Source organism: Hibiscus syriacus, unplaced genomic scaffold (genome assembly GCF_006381635.1).
Source record: "Hibiscus syriacus cultivar Baekdansim isolate YM2019G1 unplaced genomic scaffold, ASM638163v2 tig00110676_pilon, whole genome shotgun sequence".
Classification (NCBI taxonomy): domain Eukaryota; kingdom Viridiplantae; phylum Streptophyta; class Magnoliopsida; order Malvales; family Malvaceae; genus Hibiscus; species Hibiscus syriacus.
This window is the reverse complement of record NW_024062820.1, coordinates 1,074,767-1,101,365: the sequence shown is the minus strand read 5'-3', so window position 1 is coordinate 1,101,365 and position 26,599 is coordinate 1,074,767. Positions and strand designations below refer to the sequence as shown.

Here is a 26,599-nt window from a genome sequence, read left to right as displayed (position 1 = left end):
AAAGCATGACATGATAACCCACGTCGGCATGAGCAGCGTTTTGTAAGTTTTAGGAAAGTTGATCCTTGGAGTTTCATTTTCCCAAGGATCTGACGACTTCAAAATCCTATTCCGACCGGAACATAGCCCAAAATTATGGGCTCCATGCATGATACATGCTGTAATAAATATCACACCATCTAATTTATTTTTAGAGGGAATTGTCATTTTTTATAACTTATCAGACATTCTGATGAATCCTCAACGATATGTATTATTTATATATTAAGCGTTTTATTTTTCATACTATGTTAAAAGATGTAGGTGAGATGAGATCCATTTATTAGTTAAGTGGTTCAAAAATATTTATATTATCTTATTTTATATGAATTTAAATTTTGAATTTATTTTAAAAATATAAAACATTTTTATTTAATTGATGGAAGTCGTAAATGAGATGGTCCTAGACGAAGGTTCATAAAAAAATATACACATTTTCACTCAAAATCCAACTATCTAATAAAGAACTTTTCTGGTTTTCTCATAGAAATCAGAAGTTTTTGCAACAAACTTGCTTCAAGACTATGTCCCTTTTTGATTACACTGCACACAAGGTGGGTTTGCCGACGGCCACGGAAGCAATATTTTATGTTAGGGGATAAACTTGAACTTATAAAATTTCAGAGGGCGAAAATTTATTTTTAATAAAAAAATATGTAGAAAAAATCTAAAATATATAATAATTTTAAAATTTAAAGAGTTAACTACTCTCATCCGTCCCCTCGGTTCATTCCTCTTTGCCAATAAAATAAACTATGGTGGCTTTAATTGTTAGGTCACATGCTAGCTGTAAATGAATGGATAGATACAATTGTATATTTGTATGCTCTGAATTTTAAATGATGTTACATGACTTCAGTTACTCTCTAACACTATTGTCAAAGGGCTTACTTATTCCGAAAGAAAGTACCAGTGCCTAGCCTTAACTGCAAGAGCAAGGCAATTAAGCACATCATCAGCTTTTGGAGCAAACAAGACGAGAGATTGTAGGAAGATAGCTAGCGAGCATGGAGAATACGGGGAAGGATTACGTAGACCTGCCGCCGGCTCTGTTGTTGGACATGAAGAGCTCAAGAGCTGGTCCTTTTACAGAGCTCTCCTAGCCGAGTTCGTCGCTACCCTTCTGTTCCTTTACATCTTAGTTGCCACCGTTATTGGTCACAGTCAACAAACCGCCCCTTGCGACGGTGTTGGACTTCTCGGTATCGCTTGGGCCGTCGGTGGCATGATCTTCGTTCTCGTCTATTGCACCGCCGGCATCTCCGGTATTCTATTTCGCCAATTGCCACTTTTTCTTTTCTATGATTAAACGTTTAAAATGCGAACTTGCTAAACAGGTGGTCACATTAATCCAGCCGTCACGTTGGGGTTGTTCGTCGCCCGGAAGGTTTCATTGGTTCGAGCGGTGGCGTACATGGTTGCACAGTGCCTGGGAGCTTTTTGTGGCGCAGGTTTAGCCAAGGCATTCATGAGGAACGCATACAATATGCATGGGGGCGGTGCCAACACTGTGGCTCCGGGATACTCGAATGCCACCGCTTTGGGTGCCGAGATCACCGGAACTTTCGTCCTCGTCTACACCGTCTTCTCCGCCACAGATCCCAAAAGAAGTGCACGTGATTCTCACGTCCCTGTGAGTAATATAGTAGCACAAAACATCAACAAACTACTCTTTAATGTAACTAAGCTTTCATGTGTGTGACTTTGATTAGGTGTTAGCTCCCTTGCCAATCGGATTCGCTGTGTTCGTGGTGCACCTGGCCACCATTCCCATCACCGGCACCGGAATAAACCCGGCTAGGAGCCTCGGTGCGGCCGTGATCTACAACGGTGAAAAAACTGGGATGATCAGGTTAATTTATTACAAGTTAATTTCATTTTTCTTCACCATGTACACATGGATTGAATTATATTATTAACATTGTGTTGGCGATGAAAAAACAGTGGATATTTTGGGTCGGGCCTTTCACCGGAGCGATTGCGGCAGCTGCATATCATCAATACATACTGAGAGCTACGGCCATCAAAGCTTTGAAATCCTTCCGCAGCAGCACTACAATCTAAAAACGACGATCCCCTTGGATGTTAAATAATATGCTTTTTTTTCTGTGTTCCATTTACTGTACGATGAGTGTTGAATGAAAGGAAATAAAAAGTCAGTGGAGTTGGTATGGGAATTTGAATGCCATGGCCAGGCTTATATAATTTTTATCAATTAATGCAGCGAGATCGATATGGGAGTGCCGGTTGAGCTGAGTTTGAATTTCCATGACAATGTGGCACCGTCCAACAAAATAAAAAATGAATGCTTATGCGGCAAGTCCGCCTACCATTTAACAATATTCACAATTATGTCACCACTCCACTTCACCTCCACATGTGTAAAACAAAAGCTCTATTTAATGAAATAACCTATTTAAATTAAATTTATAAAATTCTAGTCGAGTCACCTTAAAAATTTTCCTCGACTCCTTGATTCTGGGAGATGAAAGGTCAGCACTACTTTGACACTTCTCATTTTATCTGATTAGTCATCAGCACTGCTTTATTGTGCTTCTCGTTGTGCCCCGTCAATATCTTTCTGTCCCATTCGTCTCTTTCTAAGATTTCCACTGAACTGTGTAAAAAAACAATTCCACTGATTCATCATTGTCTCCTTATGTGTCTTTACCCGTCATCCAAACTGTAAACAACCACTACTAGGTGGTAAGAATGACGAGATTATGAGTTACTCGAGATCAATTTAATTAAAGTTCAATTAATATTCAAAAAATAATAATATGTAAATATTTAAGACCAAATTAATTATTATGCTAATATTATTAAATTATATATCATCACTATTACTCTTTTAATAGAAAATAATCAATATATTATCTTTTTTATTGGATGATTATTTTGTAATTTTTTGTAGTTGATAAATTCAATAAAAAATTTTGTAGTTGAGGAACTGTCTAATAATTTATCCAAAATATAATTATATAAACTAATTAGATTAAATTTTGGGTTCGAATGAAGCATTCAAAATTTGAAAAAGAAAACGATTACACATTGCTCAAACTCAATATTTTTAAAAAATCAATATTATATATATATATATATATATATATATATATATATATATATATATATATATATATAACTTAATTTTGAATTTGATAAGGGGGTTATAGAAAATAATAAGAAAAGGGACACTCCCTCTGTAAGAAAAGGAAATGTACAATCATTCAAAACGAAAAGAATAAATAAATCGAAACAATGAACTGATGGATGAAAATGTTATATTTACAAGAGACATCTAATCGGTCCATTTTTAACTCATGATATTTACAATTAAATTAGAAAATAAAAACAAAAGACTAACGAAGAGATCCCACAAAAGGGTACATGTCCCCTCATTTTCAAGGCTGCCGGAAGAATGCTCAAACCGGGGAGGCAGCAGAGGTGATGCCGAATTTATCCGAAAACTTGGGTCGACCAAAGGGTGAGAGAAGCTCCATTTGATCAACGAAGTGCACGTCGTGAACCAAGGTATTGCCTGTTCTCCCCGGAGGAGATGAACACGATGCCCAGCGGCTGCAGCAACTCGGTTCTCTTCCCTCGCTTGCCTATGCGAACACGCGATTTTATGTTAGAAAGGTATTTATAAAATTCCAGGAGAGTGAAAGTATAAAAAAAAAATCTAAAATATACGATAAAGTTTTATCAACTAACCTTCACTGCAATCATGTTGAGAACTCCACACCTCCCATCAGTATACGATTGGCTGCCGTTGAAGCTTTGTCACGAATCAACCGATAAATCGTTGGAGAAAAAAACAACGAGAAACCAATTCAAGCCTGTGTTTGGTACATCTGAGGGGCTTGAGAAACTCGGGAACCGCAGCAGGTCCGACAAGGCGACGAGGTTTAGGGCAAACTGGACGGTGCTCATTACCACCGCCACCAAACCCAAACTTGGTCGTCGACTCTGAATCAACGAGATTGCGCTGCATGATATAAGGAGAAACAATAAGATTCCAAGTCACAAGCAAAAACATAAAACACACACACACACACAACAGTGTGACTTGTGACTTTATTTGGTGTTTTGTCCCCCCACCCCCTTGATATTATTGATCTCTCATTCAAATGACTGTGAATAAAGAAGAAATGTAAGAAATGTATTTAAAATGAATACTGGGTAGGCAGTGCCACCCATTGAAAGAATGAGAGAGGAGTGAAGAGGAATGAAGGTGAAGACACATTGGGTTTGCGGAGAGAGGTTTGCACAAGTGAAAGGAGAGATCAACTTGTTTGGCCGAGAGTGGTTATAGGACACGTTCATTGACTATAATTAATTTCGGAAATTTTCTCCTCCCATTTTCAGGATTATTAATTAATAATAGGATAAATTACGTGCTTAATACATAAACTATTAGTTTTGATCTGTTTTAATACCTAAACTTTCACTTCTTTTAAAACTATACCTAAAGTTTAGTTTTCGTTTCATTTTAGTACTCTTTCATTAAAAACTTTAGTTTTTTTCCATTTTAGTACCCATGTTTAAAATTTAACTTTAAGTTTTGGAAAAAATTGAAAGTTTAAGCACTAAAACGAACCAAAATTGATAGTTTAAGTACTAAACACGTTAAGTTTTTTAACGACGTGATACTAAAATAAAATTAAAACTAAACGTTGAGTATGATTTTAAAAGAAGTTAAAGTTTAGATACTAAAACGGGTTATGATAGTTTAGGTACTAAATTCGTAGTTTACCCTTAATAATTTTACTTGCTTATTTCATTTATGTGTGTATAATATCTGTTTTGATCAGTACCGTCGTATATGATTCTCCCTTGTAAACTTTAATGTAAACATTTAAGTATCTGTTAGACATATTAGTGACTTGGAAACTGATGTGATTGTGATAACTAAATGTAATTAGATTGTATTTTATATCTTTTTTTACTTGAAAAATGAATACAATATTATTCCTTGCAAGGTAGAATGATGAGAACAATTAGTAATAACATGAATATTCTTGTTCTTTGATCAATTTTAATTCTTATATATTTTTTCAATATATAAAATATGAATTTAATTTTTATATAAGATTTTGTTTCTATTTTTCAATGTATTAGATATGAATTTAATTTAGGGTAAAGTATACAAATGGTCCATTGACTATAGAATATTATTTTATTGAGTTTATTGATTATTAATGGTTACAAATTAGTCTTTTGGCTATAAAGAGGTGCTTTGTTGAGCTCCTTGACTATTAAAAGTTACAAGATCAATTGACTATTTATTATGTTCCAAACTCATCTTTTTTTGTTAAAAAAATAGTCAGCTAAACTGAACGTTAACATGTTTAATGAGATACGATAGTCGCTTGAGATTATGAGATCAAATTTTATCATATCTCAATTAGTAGGTTAACGTACAGTTCAAACTGTCGTCAAATTTTTAACAGAAAAGTACGAGTTTGAAACATAATGAATAGTCAGGTGATCATTTTGTAACTTTTAATATGACTAAACAAAGCAACTCCCTATATATAGAGACTCGTTTTATAACTTTTAATAATTAAGAGACTCAATAAAAAATATCATATAGTTTAGGGATCATTTATGTACTCTACCCTTTAATTTATGAATACAACCATTTTAGTATAATTGAGATTTAAGAAAATGTTTTTTTAATAAGAAATTCGGTTTTCATTAAACAAAAGGATTAGGTATAATAAGACAACACAATTCCAAAATAAAAACCTATTATGAATAATCTCTCTCTATTCAAAGATATAGTAATATTGATGTAGGCATAGAGATTAGAAGAACCAATCTAATAAATAATTCCTCTAAATGCATCGTTAAACTATCGTAAAAGATGATTTAATCACATCAGACTGTCGATTTTTCTTGATCATGAGATACGCTATGATGAATATAATACAAAATGTTAAGCAATCATAATAATAGGCTAAACTGTAACATAAAAGTAAACGAAAAACTACCATAAAAACAAACAAAAACTAACATTTTAAGAATATACGAAAAAGAAAGAAATCAAAACAAGAAGAATGTTTTTTATATTTAAATAAGAAAAAGAGAGAGAATGCCACTAAATCATTAAGTGAAGCTTTTGAAAGGGAAAAAGAACTAGAAAACCACTTTGAATATCTTTGTCGTTGTATAACTTTAACAAGTTTTACGGCTATTAGAAACTACGTGTTAAAATTAAAATACCAAATGATACGCTAAAATTGTTGGTGATATGGATTGATTTGCCCACCAACGTACCTATGGCCGCCAATTTCTGAGATTTCTAAGGATAAGCATGGAATGTTCATCTATCAAACAGTATGATGTAGACTTCCGAGCACATGAATGGTGAAAACACATGACAGTCTCTAATCAATATCTAGAAAAAACATCTAACTCCATTAAGATTTCCAAGCAGCCCAAATCACTCTTGCTCACTTCAAAATGGATGGTTTTAGATTAAACTCATGCAATTAGAATTGAAAGCTTTGAAACCTTCCAATGGATCCTCTCTTGCAGGGCCTGTTTACCATACTCAGCACTCTCGCTCTTTCATGTTGCATTTACTTTTATCAGTCGTCCAACAAGCGAAGCTGCCGTTCACCGCCACAAGCCGGCGGTGCTTTGCCGATCATCGGACACATGCACCTCTTCGGAGGTCAGCAACTCACCCACAAAACATTGGGTGCCATGGCCGACCAATATGGGCCTGTTTTCTGCATAAGGCTAGGATCAAACAAAGCGCTGGTTTTAAACGCTTGGGAGATGGCCGAAGAATGCTTCACCGTACATGATAAGGTCTTTTCCACTAGACCAAACATCGCTGCTTCCAAGCTTCTCGGCTATGACTTTGCTATGTTCGGGTTCGCCCCTTACGGACCATATTGGCGTGAGATGCGCAAGATTGCCACGGTCGAGCTTTTATCTAATAACCGCATCGATATGCTAGAATATATACGAGTTTCGGAGGTGAAGACTGCGACAAGAGAATTGTACAGGTAATGGACCTATCACGAACTCAAAATTTTAAATTATCGTATATTATAAATATTTTCTTTATATTTTTTATTTATAATATGTTTTTACATCATAAATTCGTCTATTAGCATATAATTTGCGACTGTCCTCATATAGGTCATGGCTTGGCAAAGGTTGTGAAGGAAGTGGTGTGCTGGTAGATATGAAGCGGTGGTTTGAGGAATTAACTCATAATATTGCTTTGAGAATGGTGGGAGGGAAAAGATACTTCGGACCGGACACCGATTGCGACAAAGCCGAGGCACAACGATGTCGAAAAGTAATGAGAGAATTCTCTTATTGGTTCGGGGTGTTTGTGTTGTCCGATGCTATACCGTATCTCGGGTGGCTGGATTTTCAGGGGCACAAAAAGGCTATGAAAAGAACAGCGAAAGAATTGGATAGCATTATTGGAGGGTGGTTGGAGGAGCACAAACAGAAGAGGCTTATGAGTGGAGGAGTGATGGAAGAGCAGGATTTTATGGATGTGTTGCTCAATATCCTCGACAATGCCGACATCGGTTCTTTCGACTCTGATACAATCAATAAGGCTACTTGCTTGGTAAGCAACCGAATTTAATCGAACTCCGTGTATCGGAAACTAATCCAAGTAATGTTGTATTGTTTTGGTAGATTTTAGCCTTTGGGGGAACCGACACAACCATGGTGGCACTCATTTGGGCATTGTCTTTGCTACTGAACAATCCTCGCGTGCTAAAAAAAGCACAGGATGAGCTAGACATGCACGTTGGAAAGCATAGACCATTACAAGAGTCGGATATCAAAAACCTTGTCTACCTTCAAGCCGTCGTTAAGGAAATGTTGCGGTTATACCCTCCGGTACCGGTCATCGGCCTTCGGGCTGCATTACAAGATTGCACCCTCTCGACGGGCTACCACATTCCATCCGGTACACGACTATTGATAAACGCCTGGAAGATTCAACATGATGAACGTGTATGGACGGACCCCCATGAATTCCGACCAGAGAGATTTGTTAGCAACAATAAGGATATCGATTTTCAAGGCCGATCTTTCAAACTCGTACCTTTCGGCTCGGGAAGAAGATCGTGCCCCGGTGCCTCACTTGCCCTCAGGATGTTGCACTTCATCTTAGGCAACTTCTTGCACGGTTTCGAAGTCACTAAGCCGTCCAAGTTAGAAGACATCGATATGACGGAAAGCACGGGATTAACGAATCTGAAAGCAACCCCTCTTGAAGTTCTCATCAGTCCGCGTCTTGAATCTAAGCTGTATGGGATATAGGCGCATAACTCATTTTGCTGAAAGTATTCATCAATCTTGCTATACCCTTATCATGTCCAAGAAGCCTGCTACATGATTGCTTTTTTTTAGGTAACAATTTGTTTTCCTCTTATTATATTAACTTTCTCTCGCAAATCTCTATATATACTTCACATAAAATAAGTAATCTAGTGCAGGGATGGAGCTAGGTTGGGCTAAAGGGATCCCGACTCCCGTAAATTTTATATGTTCGATAGATTTTGATTTAATAGTATGATTATAATAGCTCGTCCTTAAAGTTTGAAATGAACTGACAAAGCAAACTTTTATTTTGATTTAAGGGTAAATTATGAGAAATCATTAAAATATATTATAATAACCTTCTTATCATTCAAGTTTAAAAATAATAAAACAGTCCTTGAACTTTTCAAACGACTATAAATGATCATTAAATTTTATTAAATTATTGTAGAAATAATTATTAAGTTTAACGAATTATAAATAATTTTTAAAATTTTAAAATTTATCACTATTTTATAACCTATTATAAATTTTTATAACATTCATGTCCAAAGTAAGTGATAGACTAGGGGAATTGGATGGGAGCAGTCGATCTCCTTAAAAATTAAAATTGTTTTAGATTTTTTTATATATATTCTCGATTTAAAATCTGTCATCGTCTCTTAGAATTTTATAAATTTAAGTTCGACCTCTTGAAATTTTAAAAATTTAAGTTTATCCCTAACATAAAATCATGAATCCGTGCCAAAGTAATCTCCATCCGGCTATCCAGTATTAAGAGTTAATTATATTATAAGTTATCAAATTCCATCTGGTGATGAATCGAAGCCAACCCATATTCATTTCATTTCATCAACCACACAACAGCATCAACAAAATGCGTCACGGTAAAGGCTTAAGCTAAAATCTTGTCTTATTATTTTCCATTCTCTTTTAATTTCTTGACACTGCAAGTTCCGAGTGAATTGGTAGTAATTTTCTGTCAAAAATAATCGCTGCAGAGCATGGCCATGGTAAATCCATTATCATCTCCATCGTTGCTGCCTCTGTCATTGGAGCTGCCGCCGCCGCAGCTTGAACCCGGCGGAAGCGTGAACCCGTAAAAGAACATCAGAATATCATCATCCCACTCTTGGAAAGGACCGAGTCCGGCCGCGTTGGAAAGCTGGAAAGATTCTCCCACTACGTTGGTAATATACATAAAAAGCATTTGTTCTTATAAACATTCGTGGGCTTAATTACGAGTTTAGATTTGGGATTAATGCAGCCACGCAGCTAGGGTTTCAGGATGCAAATGAGTGCCCGGAGCTCTGCAAGTTGGCAAATGAATATCTGAAAAACCCAAAAGATTGTGAGGTGAAGTTTTTTGAATATTTTGGCAACGAAGAGGATTTGTACGTGAAGCTGGTGGAGGGGTTGGGGAGATGCATCCTTTGTTATTTTGCTTTCCATTGGAGTCGTGCTCCTGATATGATTACCCAGGTTTGAATGTTTCTTATCTTCACACTCCAAACCTGTAAACGTTTTGTTTTTTGAACACCCAACATCGATTCTCATTCTAAATTTTCGCTGAACAAATGTGTTATCTAAATTTTGGTGGGATTGCTTGAATGGTAGGTTTTGAGTGTTGAATCTGAGAATAAACCAAAGTTAAAGGACCTCGTGAATGGCAGGAGAGCTATAATGGTGAACAGAGCAGTGAGAGTAAATTCTCAGTTGAAATCCCATAAAATGTTTGCAAGTGCATTTCCAAGATACTGATAATGCCAGGCTCTATTGCACCAACGCTCTAGGAGGCCCACCCAAGGTAAATAAAAATAAAAAAAACTACTGTCTTGGGTGAAAAAAATAAAGAAAATCAAAAAATTAATTCTTGGTTGTTGAGTGATACAGTTGATAGCATGGAAAGATGGAGACAGCAATTTGCTGATAGACACGGATGAGATAAAATGCTTGACAAATGTGAGCAAGTTGAACCCAGGAGCCGAATCTATATACGAGCTTTACCAAGATCCAAGTCAATTGGAGGAGCCTGGTTCGGTTTGGAAACAAATAGCCTGCAATCCTTCAAGAACACACACACGTTCTTTCGGAGCTCAAAGCTTCCATTCAAAGAATCGAAAATTCCAACAATGGTGAACCACAACAACAATATTAACATAAACTTGATCCTGTTTCAGGCCCCCATTTGTCTGTTGTTTCAGCTGATGTGGAGATTAAGTTATTGTTCCTATCGGGAGAAACAATCTCTTTTGATGAATCTTGTGAGTTTCATTTCTTTTTTCCGCATAGGTATGAACAATTTTATTTTGGTATACTTTCGGTTCCAAGGCTTTGACTTGATTAATCTAGATCGACTCGTGTCGTATATCTTGTTTTGGTAGGTAAATCTCTCGGCGAGTATTTTTCAATAAATTTATACTTTTAATTTATGTTTAAATAAATTTAGGAATATTTATTTATAAATAATTTCATAATATTAATTTTATTCATTAATAAAATCTATTATAATTCGAAGATAGTGCATGAAATGATTTATTTTATAAATTTAGAGTAAATACAAGATAATATATGTTCAAAGACTTTCAATTATGCTGACAAAGAAGACTTATATCTCTGATATACGTGATATTCGAATTTAGAACCTCAAAGAATAACAATAAATCTCTGAACCACTAAGATCGCTTGATTCGTGCAATGTACGAGATATCTTATATTATCCCTAGTTAATGTTTTGCAATGAAACTTTTTTATTAATTATGTTTTTATTTTTATTTATAACATTTTATTATAATTATTATTAAATGTTTTTATTTTTTAATAAATATCATCTTGTAATTTATTTTTTATTTTAATAAAAAATGAAATATTCTCTTAAATAACTCAAATTACTTAAAACATTAAACCGGCTAAAATTTATCATTTTCTAATAGATTATCAAATAGGCATAAATAAATATGGATAACTTCGAATAATTCGAATATTTTAGCGTCTAGCCAATTTTTAGAAACCAATAAAGCTAAAAACCTAATTTTTTAAGACTGGGATTTCAAATCTAGATCGAAGCTGGCACTTTGAGCTCGACAACACATTCGCAATTTCCCTCAAAACTGAAAAATTATATCTCAAATCAGTGATTGAATCAAATCGAATCGATCCTCGTCTTCTCTCATTCCACAGATTCAAAGGTACACAATTTCTACTTCTGTGTTTCTAATTCAGATCTAATGAATGCATTTTTTTGGAATTTTCATTGGAAAATTTATTTCCTGATTAAATTCAACGAAATCTGTTAAGACAATTGTCGTTTGCTTCAGCGTCTGTCGTTTATTCTTGCACGATTTACAAAAGCATTAAACGAAAAATTGGATTCTGGAGAAGTTTCTCATCTTAGATTCATTTGATCAAAGAACGAGCAATTGAGAGCATTACTTGAATGTTGACTTTGTCCTCTATCGTTCATTCAGTTTCCAGTATCTGTTATAGAATGTTTGCTGCTAACTAGCTTCCTGATCCGCTTGCTCTATGGTTAATAGCTTCAAAATTAGCTTTTCATTTTTAATCTTTAGGTTGTAGCTGATGTTTGTGATGCTGTTGTTATATAGTGTGTGATAATGTCTGGGGAGGGAGTTGAGGAGGTTAATCAAGTGCCTGAAACTCGGGAAGATGATTCTTTGAAGCCTGAGACACATTTGTCTGAAACAAATGGAGATCTTTCCAAGGAAAATGCTGTGTTAGATGCCAACTTGAGTTCGGATGATGCTCATGATAAGCTTTTACAGACAAAGTCTCAGCTGGAGAACTTCAAAAATCTCCAATCAGAACATGATGTTTCATCCGGGCAAACTAATGTAATTGAAAAGGAAACCGAGTATCCAGTCAACGTAAAAGAACTGCATGAGAAAATAGAATCTTTGAGCAGAGAACTTAATGTAGAAAAACAAACACGAGCTGCAGCAGAAGACGCTTTAAAGCATCTTCGAGAGGTCTACTCAGAAGCAGATGCCAAAGCTCAAGAACTCTCTGGCAAGCTTGCTGAAGGTCAGAGGAGTTCATCATTAAAAAATGCATCTTATTTATATATTGTAAACTTGGCTCAATGTAACCTTGTAAAGCGGGAACTTCTTTCTCTAAAAACATCTCAGAAACAAGAGAAGGATCAATCTGTTTTTAGTGTAATACGTGTTCTTATTTCTGCTTAGTTTGGTCTGAACCTTGAGTATATACCATTGATCATGTTGTAGCTCAACAAAAGTTGGATCAAGAAATAAAAGAGCGTGAGGAGAAGTACAATGAGCTTGACTCCAAATTTAATCGGCTTCACAAGCGTGCGAAACAGCGCATTCAAGAGATTCAGAAGGTGAATTTTGTCCTTTGATTATTTTATTTAACTGCAGAACTTTCCTAATTTTGTTAAAAAATTATACCAAGAGAAATTACGGAAGGAGGCTTCAGGTTTGCATGGAACTAATACCAAGAGAAATTACGGAAGGAGGCTTCAGGTTTGCATGGAACTAAGTTAGATTTTTGTTTGAAGATTATTTTCTGGAAAAAGATGACATTGAGGTCAGGCTTCGTGAAGCTAATGAATCAATTGAGAAAGCTACATCCCAACAGTCAGGTCTGCAGCAAGAGCTTGAGCGCACACATCAACAAGCAAATGAAGCATTGAAAACGATGGATGCAGAGAGACAACAATTACGAAGTGCAAACAATAAGTATAATCATTGTTGAACTACATAATTCTAACAACAAATTTGAACCTAAAAAGTTGCACTTATCCTTTATCATGAATCTCATTGTCTTAACACCAGCTGATAGTGCCTATAGAGTTTTATTCCTTATTTTTTACTTTTTTCTAATTTTGATGCCATTTATTTCTAGACTCCGAGACAATATTGAGGAATTACGCCATTCAATGCAACCTAAAGACGATGCAATTGAAGCATTGCAACAAACAGTTATAGAGAAGGAACAGGTACTATAGCTTTGTGTGCATACAGTTTATTGTGTTTGGTTTTGAACAATATCTCGTGTGTTCCAATAACAAAAGATTTCATGTATGTGTTTTTGCCTTTTGGGAGACTATTAAACAATACCTTCTTGCAACTCAGAGCTTATTGTATCATCAATTTGATCAAGTGATTATGCTTGGTAACTTTATGTGTGAACCTTTGAAATTGAAACAGAGTTAACAATGGCATCGATTCCCATAGATGGATTTATGTTCTGTTGCTTTGTCTTCCTAGTGTACTTTACTGCTGAAATTCTTGATGGGGTCCGTCTTATACATGCTTATGTTTTAGATGTTAGAAGACTTGCAAGGACTACTACAACTTGCAGATGAAAAAAGGCAAGCTTCAGTGGCAGAGGTAGCTGCTAAACATCAGAAGGTAAGTTGGATATTCAGCTGTATAATGTGTCAATGATGGTTAAGATGCAAAGAGCTTTCTCTTAGTTCTGGCATACCTTGCAAGAATGGTGCTTTGGTTTCTCTGATTCTTCTCTCTTCATCATAATATAGAGAGCTTGGAAGCACAACTAGTTGATGCTTCATCTGATAGAACTAAGGCCATTGAAACAATTTCTTCCCTGCAGGTAAGAGTTATTTTCACAGCATTTTATTCTAGTTGGAGATTGAATAGATTCCTCCTAAAGTATTAAAATTTTTTTTTTGTAATGGGTAAAAGGAAAAAAAAGGGGGGTGTCCTCCCCCTCCGGGTTTTTTAAAAATGAATGTGGACGGGGCTGTTCATTTTGACTGGAGGTGCAGTGGTATTGGCGGTATTCTCAGGGATGCTGAAAATAAGAGGTTGGCTTTTTTCTCAAGAGCGTCCGGACCAGGCCCCCCGATCCTTGCAGAAATTTTAGCGATTCAAACAGGATTAGACTTGTTTTTTAACTCGGTGTGGAAGGATAAGGTGAGTCTGATTTTAGAGAGTGATTCCTCTCTTGCTTTGAAGTGGATCATCAACCCGGAGACTTGCCCGGTTCGTTATGTTGATTTAGTTAGAGTTATTCAGAAGACTGTGTTGCATTTCAATGTTATAACTAGGCATGTTAAGAGATGTACTAATGGGGAAGCTGATTGTTTAAGCTAAATCGGGCATAGGCTAGTGTGAGGCGAGGTGTTTTGGTTTGGTGAGATGGGGGTATGTTTTGGGTGTTTTAATGGGGGTCTTTGTACTGTATTTGTTTTGGATTTGGATGTAGACCTTATTTTTGGCAATAAAATTTTGGGCACTCTTTTCCTCCTTTCCAATGACTATTGAGTTTTTCGGAGCTTGATGGTTATGAAGGGGGTTTTCAATGAGGCTAGATTTTTATAAAAAAAGGGGGGGTGGTCTTTGACTTTTTCATTGTGTGTCATATCTAGGTTCTCTGTAATAGGTTGAGCGATTATTATGGATACATAATTTTGCAGGTGCTTTTGGCAGAGAAAGAGTCTAAAATTACTGAGATTGAAGCAGCTTCGACTGGCGAAGCTGCACGATTAAGAGCTGTTGTGGAATCAATTAGAGGAGAGCTTTCACATGTGAAACTTGAGCATGTATGAATCAAACTCTTCAAATAAGTAAATGCCACTAATGAAAACAATATGATTATTATTATTATTCACAAATGTAGTGGGATAACATTTCTTTTCCTTATCATCGACAAACCGTGTGATATTTCAGGAAAAGGAGAAGTGGGAAGCTATTTCTCAGGCATTCAAAACAAAACTTGAAGCTGCGGAGAGCAACTGCATTCGTGCTGAAATAGAAGCTGCTAAAATGAGAAGTAGAAACATTTCACAGATAGCCTTTGTAATTTTGATTCTTCTCTATCTACAAGAAAATTAAAATCTATTTTACTTGTTGGATAGGTCAACTGGAATCAGAGGCATCTCTGCAAACCCAGATGATAAGTACTAAAGAAGCTGAGCTAGCAGCTGCTAAAGAAGAGGTTTAACTTTCTCTGCAGCTCAAATTTTTCCAGTTAGTTTTTTCCTGCAATTTATATTTTGGTTCTGCGTGACCTCCACAAGGTGTTTTTGTTGTTTAAGGATGTGAATTTATTATTTTTAGCTGAATTACGCTCACAACAGACACGTAAATATGTAGCAGAACCTTATATGTTCTGCTTCTTGTATTGCAGATTAGCCGTCTTGAAAGGGAATTTTCCTTTTATAAAATTCGTGCACACACACTTCTCCAGAAAAAGGATGCAGAACTAGCTGCAGCTAAAGAGTCTGAACAAATAAATGCGCTTGAAGAAGCATTAAAAGTATAATATTTTTCAAGATAGTTATAACTTTGTTATCTACATTTCATCTTTTGTTAAAAGATAAGAAAATCATTTGTTTGATTGCTGCAGGAGCTAGAAAGAGAATTGTCATTGGTATCGGCAGAAAGGGATAGGCTCTGTCAAGATCTTCAGGATGTTTTAGGCAATCATGACAAAGAACTTGCAGAAAGGTATCATCATAAGTTAAAAGCCATGATGAGATAGCTATATGTACTGAACTTATGATCTCAAGGAAACTAGTCAGAAAAGAAAAAGGGGATGCCAAAAATATTTGTTGGATTTTAGGCTTTTGCTAAGTCAGAACATTACCTTTTTTGTTTGAATTCTGTACTGAAATTATTCACCCTGCTTCATACTAGAGATGCGGCACTTGACAATGCCAAACAGCAGATCAAAAGTTTAGAGACCAATCTTCATTCTGCTAATGCTCGCCACCAATCAGAGAAAGCTGTATGGGAAATGGACCTTAAAAATTTGGAAGAAACTTGGCGATGTATTGTTTCAATGCATGCTATTTTTCCCCCTTTCTCAAGTATGATTCTGTCTTGAACTTTGAATAAAGTGACATTTATGGTTGCTGATTTTGCAGACAGATGCGAAGCTCTTACTGCTCAAAATGAAACGTCATCTGGTGAATATATACAAAAAGAATTAGAGGAGACAAAACTACAGTATAAGCGGTTGAAGGTACCTAGAATTTTGTATCCTACTTGGATGATTATAGAGAACTTTTATTTCTGTTTTTATTGATTGAATTCTTTACTTGCAGGAGGAGCATGCATCATTACGTAATCTTGCTGATAGTATGATTGAGGAGAAGGATAATGAAATTTCTAGACTTTTGGATGACATCAAGAATCTTCAACGATCTCTGGAGTCGAGACAACTGGTATGTTTCCCTTTTTTCTTTTATAGTTGTAGACCATACATGAAACCTCAGCACCCTTGTGAGGTGTTTTGATTTCGTTAAATTTTGGGCTTACATTGAAATAAAATTTTCAGGCTGATCACACTGAGAATTACAACACAGGTATGATGAGTGTTTATGCGGTACTACTTGCAAATATTTATTCTACTTCTAATTGGAAACTTTGATTTTATTTTATTTTGTATTTTAACCTATTTGTTTATGGAGCTCTGATGTTTACTGTTGTCTTTTCAGCCATACAAAAACAAGATGCTCCAAGCCTGAACACCTCTGCAGCTGAACAGCAGATTCTGGTAGCTTTATACTTTCTTTTTGATAAATATCCTTTTTTATTTTCCTTCAAAACCATATATTATTGAAATGATTTTTACATTAACCGTCCCTTCAAATTTAGATATTGGCAAGGCAGCAGGCTCAGAGGGAGGAAGAGCTGGCACAATCACAGAGACACATTTTCTCCCTTCAGGTTAGTAATTTCCATTTCATTTTAATTAATTTCCCTGGTTTGGTTTGTTGATGCATGCTTGGTTTAAAAAAGCGCGCATCAGGCACGCCTGATGCGTGATGCGACCGTTGCGATGGTCAAAGCGCATCGGGCAGCTTGATGCGGTAGGGGGTACATAATGCGGTCTGATGCGATCCGATGCAGCTGATGAGGTCTGATGCGTTTAATAAGATTTTTTTTAGGCTTTTAGTTGGACTAGTTTATGTTTCTAACTTAATTGCTGGAATGGGCTTAAAAAGCCCATATTCAATTGACCTAAATCTCTAATAAAATGTCACTTGGTTGCTGCTTTCCTCCATCGAGCTTTCCCCCCTGCTATTGAAGATCTGTCTGCTGAGTGCTGCCATTGAAGAAACTTGAAGGTAAGTCTCAATTTTTTTTTTATATTTATCCTCGATTTTACTGTTTCTTTTCATCCCTACCACTCGCAATGGACTTGACAAGAGGCTGCTGCTATTTTTTTCATCCCTAAGTTCTTATGTGTACTAAAACAAGTTGTTTTTTGTTGCTTAAATGAATGAACTGTTTTTACGTCCTATAGATAAGTTCTTTTTGTTGCAATAGCTTTTAGTTGCAAAAGCTTTTAGCTTTTAGAAACATAAACAAGTTGTTTTTTGTTGCTTAAATGAATGAACTGTTTTTACGTCCTATAGATAAGTTCTTTTTGTTGCAATAGCTTTTAGTTGCAAAAGCTTTTAGCTTTTAGAAACATAAACAAGTTGTTTTTTTGTTGCTTAAATGAATGAACTGTTTTTACGTCCTATGATTTTACTGAAAAAACTAAATCAAGAAGCTTTAATGCCGCAATAGCTTTAAATTGATTTTACTGAAGGTTTAGCGAAGAACTATTTCTTTTTGTTGCTGGGGTGTGTGATTGTTTTGCTACTTGCTACTTGTTTAAGCTTTTATATGTACTAAAACAAGTTGTTTTTTGTGATTTTTAGTATGGAACCAAATCCTAGTGCTACCTCAACGGGTTCAAATACAAACACAACCAACAAATCAACTGATCCAGCTAGGAAATATTCTACGCAAGAGCCTAGCAACAGAAACAATTTTCGTTGCCATTTTTGTCCTAAAGTAGTGAAGGTGGTGTGTATCGAATGAAATGGCATTTCATTGGTGGTTTGCCGGATGTTACTAGTTGCCCAAACTGTCCAGAGCATGTAAAGGAAGAGGTGAGGTCTTTCATGCAAAAAAAGAAAAGAAATGGAAACCATAGAAAAAAAGATGAACTCAATTTACTCAAGAAGATTCGACTATAGTGACTATGATCTTGATGAAGATGATGATTATGTTGAAGTGCAAGGGGTAGTAGCAAAATGTCTCAAAGAAAAAAGCCAAGACAAAAAGGTCCTATAGATAAGTTCTTCGCTCCTAATCTCGAAGATGTTGTCAAAGGAGGAAAAGTTGGAAAAGGAGGGAAGCAACAAACTATCAATGTCACGGTTCAAAAAGAGTTGAGGGAAAAAGTTTGTAAATATATAGCACGGTGGTTCTATGATGGAGTCGGCCCATCAAGAAATGATAAAGGAAAAAGTCCCGCTCTTGTTGATGAAGATGAGATGGAAGACATTGGAGTGACTGATGATGATGAGGGAGATGGAGACGTGCTCGGGTTTGATGATGGGGATCTTGAAGACATTTAGTTTGTGACTAGAGAAAGTTTGGAGAACTCTGTGGGGGGAAGGAAAGTGGGAGCTATTGTTGATTTGTCTTTTGGTTGTTTTGATTTTCCTACGCGTACTTGTCTATTATGTTATTTAACATTTATGAAGTATTATTAAACTACTTTTGGTATTAATTGATGTATTTTTTATATACAAGTATTTATAGGGTATAAAATTAGTTCAAAAGTATTTTTTTGTGAAAATTAGCGCATCGGGTTCGTGATGCGAGCGCATCACGCATCACGCATCGGCTCTCGGGACACTAAACACATCAGAGCGCATCTCGCATTTTAAAACCAAGGATGCATGTACAACGCAGGAAGAGATTGAGGAGCTTGAACGTGAAAATCACCTCCACAGTCAACAGGTATGAAGAAGTCTAGACATACCATGATGTTTCATTACGTGTTCTATTTGTACCTCTGACTAGTCCTCAGTGTTGTCTTTTGGTGTGGGAAATTCTATGTTATTTGATTAAGGCAAGAGTCCGACAATGTAGTAAAATGAAATGAATATTCTTGTGTTGCATCGAACACTTTATTTTCTTCACTTTGCAATGATTATACTTTGTCAACCGAGAAGATTAAACGCTCTCCTTTACGTGCTTCACAAATGTAGGAAGCTATGCTGAAGGAGGAACTTCGCAACATGGAAAGATCGAAAAGGAGAGAAGGCGTCGATATGACGTACCTGAAAAATGTAATCCTAAAGCTTCTTGAAACAGGTGCATTCAGTCGCAGAACGTTTGTTGAAATTTCCAGGTATCAATGTTAATGGACGATTGGACGTAATATTTTTTTTGGAATCTTGCTAATTCTTTGAATAGGTGAAGTGGAAGCTCTACTACCCGTTGTTGCAATGCTTCTTCAATTTAGTCCTGAAGAGGTAATTTTCTATTTTACTGCTCAATGCTTAATTTTGTGGGTTCATGATATTAGGCAAATATCGATACATGTAGGGTTGAGTATTCGATTGAGTCAAGTTAAAAAATTTCGAGTTATTTGAGTTGACGAATCATATTTTATAATTCAAACTTTAATTGAAGTTATTTTGGGCCAAATCGAGTTGTTTGAGTTTCTGTTTAAATTTAATTGTATATATTCCATCATATCTTCTTCATATGTGATATACGTATATCATGCATAGTTGATGGATTTCGACTCGAACTTGAGAACCAATCAACTAATTATTAAAAATTTTGAGTTGTTCGAGTTTTATTTTATAACTCGACTAGAATTTGAAATTTTTTCAAGTTGAGTTTATGAAATTATGAGTCTAGTCTAGTCGATTTTTATTAGCGTCGAGATATTTTCGAGTCGAGTTTTGCTTAACAAACTATACATAGAAATTATGAACTGTACTAATGAAGAATCTCGTTGTATGGCACCACAGGTGCAGAAGTGTCAACAAGCCTACCAAAACTATACCGATGTGCCAAGCCCAGCGAATGAAGCATCGCCGGCCCTTTCACTTTTCTCGAGATTTTCATTTTCTTAAAGTAATATAAAGTTCATCTGCCGGATGATCTGTCCGTTTTTGCTTCCGGCTTTGCCCACAGTTGGTGGCTGCTCAAAAGAAATCACAGCCGTGGCCACAGCAAAGATTTCTTCTTCTTTTTTCTTTTGGTTTTGTAACATTTAAGTCATAAATTACGTATATGATCTAGTTGTAAAAAAAGACTCGGGATTACGAATGATATACATACAGTAAAATGTAAAACGTCGAGGCAACTGTTTTTGGTCCCATTCATTAGAGCATTCTCCAACGTGATTCATTTTTGTTATATCTTTGGAGACGTTCTCTGCAAGCATTCCAGTTTCCACCATAAGGGATTTGTCAGCACTTCAACGATTAGTGCTTATACAGACTCCACTTATCGACTATGGAGCCTCCAGAAGTTTGTGTCTTCCGGTCAACTAATATATAAACAAGATTTCTAAGTCCACGTGACCTATCATGATGAAATGTAAAGTATGACTATTAAAACTTCATAGTCTGATCTATTTACAAATAGTAATCATAACCATACAATTGATACATACACTAAATGTCATTATAAATACTTCTAAATAGAAATAGGGACGATTTGTTTATAATCTAACGACTCTCCTTCCTCGTGACAATCCACTTTTCTTTTCTTTCAAATATCGGTCAACGATTGTTCTCTCTCCAGTAGGGATGGGCATGAGACTTGAACATGACATGTTTTGAGCTGATTACCAGATTGGGTTAAGTTTTTTTTTAAATAAAAAAATCGAGTTTGAGTCTGGTTTAGGAGAAAAATACCTAACATGGCCTAAAAAATAATATAATTGTATCTTATATATTTAAGGATAATTATAATAATTTCCTCTTTATTATTATTTTTCAATCAAGCCCTTATTTTATGAATAAAATTAATAACTTTATATTATTTTGGATCGGGCCCGAGTTGGGTTTTATCTTAACATTGGGTTGGGTTTTGAGTCGGGTAAAATTATATTTAGATATATGAAGCCTTCGTACTTTAAAAAAAAACTAATGTGGCTCTCCACATTTTTTTTACACTCAATGTGGCCCTCCAAGTAAAAAAAAACTCAATGCAGTTCTTTGACCAACATTTTTCATCATTAACCAACTCTGTTATTTTGTGTTGACGTGGCACATTGAGCATGCCAACATCCTATTTTCGCTCTCAATCTGACCTTTCAACTCAAGAAAATAACTTAATTTGACCCTCTTATTTTTTCTTTTCTATTTTGGTCACTAAACTTTAACAATTTTCAATTTAATCACTCAACTATTGAATTGTTCATATTTTAATCATAATGATTTATTTTATTACTATTTTTATAAGATGTGGCATTTATGTATGATGTGACATTTTTTCTTTTCAATCAAAGATTTTTTTTTCATTACCAGATTCAGTGAACTCATATTGAACTTGTAAAAAAATGAAAAAAAATAGGGATGAGCTACCTGACCGGGTAATGAAAGGGGAAAAAAATCTTTGTTTGAAAAGGAAGAAAAATGAAATGAGAGGATAAGGGAGGAGAGTGGAGATTTGGAAATCTATAAAGAAGAGGAAATATTTTTCAATTTAATTTTAATTTTGGGAATATTTTTTGTTTTAATATAATTTTAAAATTTTAACTTAATTAATATTATTTTAATCATATATTAATAAAATAAAAATAATAAATTTCACATCATACATAAATATTAATAAAATAAATCATGATGATTAAAAGATGAGTAATTCAAAAGTTGAGTGATTAAATTGAAAACTTTTAAAATTTAGTAACCAAAATAGAAGAAAAAAAATAGGAGGGGCAGATTGAGAGAAAAATAAGATGTTGACCCACGTTAGCAAAAAATAACGAAGCCATTCATTAACGATAGAAAATGTTGGTCAAATGACCACATCTACATTAGATGCAAAAAAAAAATGGAGGGTCACATTGATTAAGTTTTTAAAAAAAAATACAATAACCTTAGGTATCCTTTTGCCATATTTTTTCTATTATTGCCAACTATTTTTTATGACAAAACTAGTATTGATTTTCCCCCCTTTTATTAGCTTTATTTTTTTTCTTCTTTGTTAAGTTTTCTCAATTTTTTTTTTGAAATTGGTAAAACTCAAATAAAAATTTTGATATTATCTTGTCATGTATATAATCTATATTATCTAATCATTGTGAAATGACATGAACTAAGTGGCCTCCGTAGTAAAGGAATTATTATAATTCTTTGAATTTTCAAGTTCGAACATCGAGAATGTTAAGAGTGTGAGCGTTTTGTGTCAAAAGAGTGAGAATTATCTTTAAACAAACATTGTCTTGTATTTAACCATATTAATAATAAAAATCACTGTGAAATGAATATGCATTGATTTTTCCTCCTCGGCTCTTTTAAGTTTAGAAGAAGAAAAAAAAACTTTCACAATGATAGATCGAAGGGACTAAAAAATCTGGAATTGAAAAGAAAATTTAAGATAAATTACATCATTAGTCTCTAAGCTATTAACAAAATATTTTATTTTAAATAAATAAAAGAATTCTTAATTATAATCATAGTATTTATAATATCATAATAATCGTCTTATTATGTTGAAAATTTTAATTGTTCGTTCTCGAGCCATGCGATTACAATATTGATCAAATATGGGCAAAGCTAATAAACAAGAAGAAGAAACTCAATAGGCAAGAATGAAAATTTTAAAATTATAATATTCCAAATTTTATTTTCCTTTGAATTTTTTTCAAATTAAATATTAAACAATGATGTAAAACAGAAGAAAACGAGGGACTTTCTCACTTCATACAAAGCTATTATCCAGAAATGCTACATGGTACGCGAAGAAACACATTAGGTAGTTTACATTTTCGCCGAACCATTCGGCCCATGTCTTTTCCTTACAGTATAGTTATATTACTTTACATTTAGTTAATCTTAAGGTTTCCCATTCCAACATTAACGTTAGACCATAGTATTAAATTCGTAACCCTGTATCGTAACGCTTTTCTTGGTCACCGTTATTCCGCAATCACATCGTCATAATGTCAGTAATATCCGCAATTTAGTACTCTGCATTAGACTGAACATTCATCTCTTTCTGATGAGAGGTATTGAGGTTGAGCCATGGATGTTGCAGACACTGCTGTGCAGTTGGTCGCTTCTCTGGTGCAAAATCCAGGAGAAGACAAAGAAAACCAGCAAACTCACGAGCATCATTCGCTGGGAATTTGTATTTATCCACCAAAAATCTATCCAGTGGCCTGAGCTTCAGCCTTCGAATCCTCTTCAGATCCCCATGCATATCGAAATACTACTTCGATCGAGCTCCTCCGGTGGCGATCTGCTTGCAGAGAAGCATGAAATGAAATGTGTGTATCATAATAGTTAAACAAGAAAGCGTAATTTCACCATTTTAGGCATCTTTCCGAGAAGTTCCATCACGAGAGCAAGGTGATCCTGTAACATATTGTCGATATCCTGACCGTGTTGAAAAACCTTTATGCACGATGGATGGAACACTTATACCTCATCTTCACTATATCCTTTGCCGCCTTTAGGGGCGAACATCATGTCGCCGGTGGCGAGTTCAAAGGCTGTGCAAGCAAAAGACCACATATCAGCCGGAAAGGAATAGCCAGAACCTAGTATCACCTCAGGTGCTCTGTATCGTCTTGTCTGAATTTCATCACTAAATGGTTTTGTCTGCCCGACATGCATTGCCGAAGTCCACAACCTTGCACCTCAAATAGATAACATCCATACTTTTCACCGGTTTCGGAGCTTCTGCTTCTCTTCCCATGGAACCTCTTCCAATAGACTTATTAGCAACAACACTCCTTTCCTTCTTTCAGTTTTTTCTGAACGATGGTCATGGTGGATCCACCATCTAGACTACCCCCTTCTGGCCTTTTGAGTATCAGCGTAAGACCGGACCTGATCGGATCCTTGGCAGGATTAATGGTGGAGAAGAGGAAGATGTTTTCGGGTTTTAGATCGGTGTGGATGATGCCAAGTTCCCTATGCAAGTAATCCAGAGCTATCAAAACACATTTGCATGTCTCCCTAACTTTGTTCAATTCAAGCCCTTTGTAACGACGGAACCGGATTAAACTAAGTAAGCTATCGTCGAGGAATTCGAGGACGATGAATAGATGCTGGCCATTGGGGCCACTGTGCTTAAAGTGATCAATCAGACGCACCACGCACTTAGAATTTGAAGGGTCTCCAATAGTGATAGATAAAAGCACTTCAATCTCATGAAGGGCAGCTTGAGCAAATTGTTCTGAACTTTTCTGAATCTTCAGAGCAACATATTTCTGATTGAAATGGAGAAGGATTTAGATAACATTGTTTTGCATACGTACGTATGTAGTCGGGAAAGAGGGACTCACTGAGGAATGAGTATCGTAAGAGAGCCACACGGTGGAGAACTGAGCCCATCCCAGATTCCGTTGAGTGATGTAACGACCTGCAGCGAAAGGATCTTCGATCCATACTGCATGGTACTTTCTTTCCTGTAGGATTCGAATCCCTCGTTGTCTTCCTCCGAACCGGACGATGATGAGCATGACATTTCCAATGGCCCTTTTACCCCCTTCTTTCTCTGTTTGTGATGTTATTATCCGATTTCGAATATATGTTGGTAATGAATCCTGGAGAAGCCCTTGTTACATTACAAGGGCCAGTCTGTTTTGGTATGCTAAATGTTTAATTTGTGTGGCTTTGAATTGAAAGAATACAATATATAGGTGACATGGGGGATGCAACAAGTGTGTTTTTGCTTTGTGGTTCCCCCACATTTTCTTGCTTTGGGTTCTCAATTTAAAATAAACTATGTATTGTACTAAGTTACCTTAATATAATCATATTCCAATATCATAGTACAAGGATATATATAGCCCTAATCAATCATCCTTGCCCTTGTGATGTCTATCGAAGGGCTTAAGTAAACAGTAAGTAATCGCCATAGCAAACCACCCTCCGAACACAACTCTGGCTGCCGATACCCTAACCGGCGAGCCCCCGAGGTAAGCCCCGAAACAACCGAACACGAGGAGAGCTATCGATGAAGACACGGCAATCGCTACAATCCGAATAACATGTTGTTCGATAAATGCAGCCGAAGCTAGAGGAACGACTGATCCGCATAGAAATGCCAAAGCCGAGGCAGAAGCGGCCTTATACGGGTTAGGCAGTGCATTTCCCATGTCATCATCTTGCATCAATGTTACCACTGCTTTAGTTACTATAGGAGACTTGCCAGGAGACAGACCTTGGGCCAAATTCTGGTCTAGAGTTATAACAGGGGACATTTTTTCGGTCTTTCCGACACCGTCTAGGCACACGGTTATGTCAGTTTTCGAAGCCTTTTCAATGTCTCTTTGGGTCGAAACAGAAACGAACTCGCCAACAGCCATGCTACATGCACCCGCAAGTGCTCCGGCTAGTCCAGGGAGGATCATGGACCGTCTTTCGTCATTCGCTGCACCTATACCAAGCATTAGCGATGCGGTTGAAAGCAACCCATCGTTAGCTCCTAGAATAGCTGCTCGAATCCACTGAGCTCGTTGCACAAGGTCGATCCGCCGATCAGTTTCATCGGCTACAGTAACACTTGTTCGTGGGGAAGCCATGAGAAGAGTTCGAGACAAGTACCTATAGGAATTGCCAATGGAGTGTGGATACCAATGCTAAGGCACACTCAGAGCACGTGCAATATATATATATAATATAGAGATTCATAGGTGTTGTCGTGAAAGATTCTCGTCCAAAGCCGTATTTGATTGGATCTTCGTTCCTATCTACACATAGGATGCTTTTGCCTAACCAGGGCATTGCCACTTCAACGCCGTTTTTGACTCTCCTAACCAACAGATCTCGTCTGCCGTTTTTGCCTATCCCTACTCCCTTGCCCAACTCAATTTTACTGGTTCACGTGTAAACTAATTTTCATCGTTTCATTTTGTATTCAAGTTAATGTTCTATCTGGTTCAGAGAATTTTCATTTTTAAGGTTTCGTTTGCTAAATGTTTTGGTAATTGAATTTGGTTGTAATTGTATGTAATGTGTTATATTTGGTCAATTATTATAATTTATGAGTACACGGCAATTGAAACCATCTAATTATACACTTCAATTCTTAGCCAAAAGAGGTACTTGTAAGAATAATTCAAGGCCAAACAAATGTCAGAATAAATCAATGGATAAATTTTAAATCAGGAGGCGTGTCTTCTGGGGTGTCGACATGGAGAGCAACAACAGATCTCTTGATAACTTGAAGCAAAATCTTTGAGTCCATATTCTGCAGATGCTGGCCTACATACTAGACTAATCGCAACCGATTTTTTACTCGGGATAAGACTTCTG

The 26,599-nt window shown here is 35.9% G+C and overlaps 2 protein-coding genes and 2 pseudogenes across 4 annotated transcripts; 3 read left to right on the top strand and 1 right to left on the bottom strand.

The window, feature by feature from the left end:
• Positions 1-1,031: 1,031 nt before the first annotated feature.
• Positions 1,032-22,334, top strand: LOC120137925 (annotated as a pseudogene).
• Positions 6,488-9,665, top strand: LOC120137924 (cytochrome P450 CYP82D47-like). 2 transcript variants are annotated; one of them, XM_039153562.1, is made up of 5 exons: positions 6,488-7,061; positions 7,198-7,642; positions 7,714-8,436; positions 9,348-9,536; positions 9,614-9,665. In XM_039153562.1, exons 1-3 carry the CDS (start codon positions 6,565-6,567, stop codon positions 8,344-8,346), a joined length of 1,575 nt encoding a protein of 524 aa, XP_039009493.1. In that variant the 5' UTR covers positions 6,488-6,564; the 3' UTR covers positions 8,347-8,436; positions 9,348-9,536; positions 9,614-9,665. The 2 variants fall into 2 exon arrangements, with proteins under 2 accessions (XP_039009493.1, XP_039009492.1); XM_039153561.1 differs by lacking the exon at positions 9,614-9,665 and having other exon boundaries at positions 9,348-9,572.
• LOC120137923 (protein GRIP-like) lies at positions 11,402-20,477 on the top strand. Of its 2 annotated transcripts, XM_039153560.1 has the most exons (22): positions 11,402-11,534; positions 11,952-12,387; positions 12,591-12,705; positions 12,894-13,064; positions 13,231-13,324; positions 13,653-13,739; positions 13,864-13,944; positions 14,771-14,896; positions 15,024-15,126; positions 15,212-15,291; positions 15,484-15,612; positions 15,703-15,803; positions 15,993-16,126; positions 16,223-16,320; positions 16,403-16,522; positions 16,636-16,663; positions 16,796-16,854; positions 16,956-17,027; positions 19,056-19,103; positions 19,355-19,460; positions 19,563-19,621; positions 20,129-20,477. In XM_039153560.1, exons 2-22 carry the CDS (start codon positions 11,961-11,963, stop codon positions 20,231-20,233), a joined length of 2,343 nt encoding a protein of 780 aa, XP_039009491.1. In that variant the 5' UTR covers positions 11,402-11,534; positions 11,952-11,960; the 3' UTR covers positions 20,234-20,477. The 2 variants fall into 2 exon arrangements, with proteins under 2 accessions (XP_039009491.1, XP_039009490.1); XM_039153559.1 differs by lacking the exons at positions 11,402-11,534; positions 12,894-13,064 and adding an exon at positions 14,037-14,267 and having other exon boundaries at positions 12,245-12,387; positions 12,591-12,706.
• A 960-nt stretch (positions 22,335-23,294) lies between the features above and the next one.
• Positions 23,295-24,806, bottom strand: LOC120137784 (annotated as a pseudogene).
• Between the last annotated feature and the right edge of the window lie 1,793 nt (positions 24,807-26,599).